At 63.3% G+C, this 1,188-nt stretch overlaps 1 gene segment (V, D, J or C); it reads left to right on the top strand.

The window, feature by feature from the left end:
- On the top strand, nucleotides 1-1,188 carry LOC141919059 (immunoglobulin heavy variable 3-64-like). The segment is given in 3 exon segments: nucleotides 1-18; nucleotides 314-413; nucleotides 677-1,188. Coding segments are annotated over 3 exon segments (630 nt in total).

The raw sequence follows: 1,188 nt of genomic DNA, 5'->3' as shown, positions 1-1,188 counted from the left end.
ATGCCGAAGCTGCTGAAGGTGAAGCCGGAGCCCTTGCAGACGAGGGTCAGGGACACCCCGGGGACCCGGAGGCCTCCTCCGGTCTCCACCAATTCCACGGCCGCCCGCAGCCCTGCGGAAGACAAAAAAAAGGCCAAAATTGTGTCACCCGATCCCGGCGTCAACCCCCAAATCTGCACCCGGGGAGGGGGTCGGCGGAGCTGGGTCCTACCTGGGAGGGTGCGAGGAGGAGGAGGAGAAGTTGCTGGGGAATCCCCTGGGGGTTTATGCCGGGACCGGGTGACTCAATTCTGCTCTTTCTTCTTCTACCGAGGGCTGGCAGGGAGAAGAAAGGACAGAATTGAGCCGCCTGATCTGGGCATCGACCCCCGGGGTCTCCCCTGGCACCAGCCTCGGGGAGCAAATCTGGGCCCGTTGGGGGTCCGGGCTCAGGGTGAGGGTCTGGGCTCAGGGCCGGGGTCACGCAGGGCTCCAGGATCGGGGCCGGGACCCGGCTGGGCCCAGAGAAGGGTCAGTGTGAGGTTCATGGTGGCACTGGAGGATCTTCAAGGGCTTTTCCAACCTGGATGATTCTGGGATTGTGTGACGCAGCCCCGCTGACCCCCTCCCCGGGCACGGATTTGGGGGGTGATACCGGGACCAGGTGACCCAATTTTGGCCTTTTTGTTCTCTGCAGGGCTGCAGGCGGCCATGGAATTGGTGGAGACCGGAGGAGGCCTCCGGGCCCCCGGGGTGTCCCTGACCCTCGTCTGCAAGGGCTCCGGCTTCACCTTCAGCAGCTTCGACATGTTCTGGGTGCGACAGGCACCCGGGAAGGGGCTCGAGTGGCTCGCAGGTATTTACAGCAGTGGTAGTGGCACCTGGTACGCGCCGTCGGTCAAAGGCCGCTTCACCATCTCCAGGGACAACGCCCAGAGCACGGTCACGCTGCAGATGAGCAGCCTCAGGGACGACGACACGGCCACCTACTACTGCGCCAAACGTGCTGGTAGTGGTTATGGTGGCACCGAGCCCCAACACCCCTGTGCTGTGTCCCCAAATCCCAGCTTTGTCCCCAAATCCCTGCACAAAACCCAGGCCTTGTCTCAAGCCTGGACCCCTGCACCAAACACAAAACCCTTCCTCGACCCCAAATCCTGGGCTTTTGGCCCCAATCCCTGCCCTGCTCATCCTCTGCCAGCGCTCTGA

This window comes from Strix aluco, unplaced genomic scaffold, assembly GCF_031877795.1.
Source record: "Strix aluco isolate bStrAlu1 unplaced genomic scaffold, bStrAlu1.hap1 HAP1_SCAFFOLD_118, whole genome shotgun sequence".
NCBI classification, from domain to species: Eukaryota; Metazoa; Chordata; class Aves; order Strigiformes; family Strigidae; genus Strix; species Strix aluco.
Note: the sequence above shows the minus strand (reverse complement) of the source record. Positions and strands in the feature narration are given on the sequence as shown.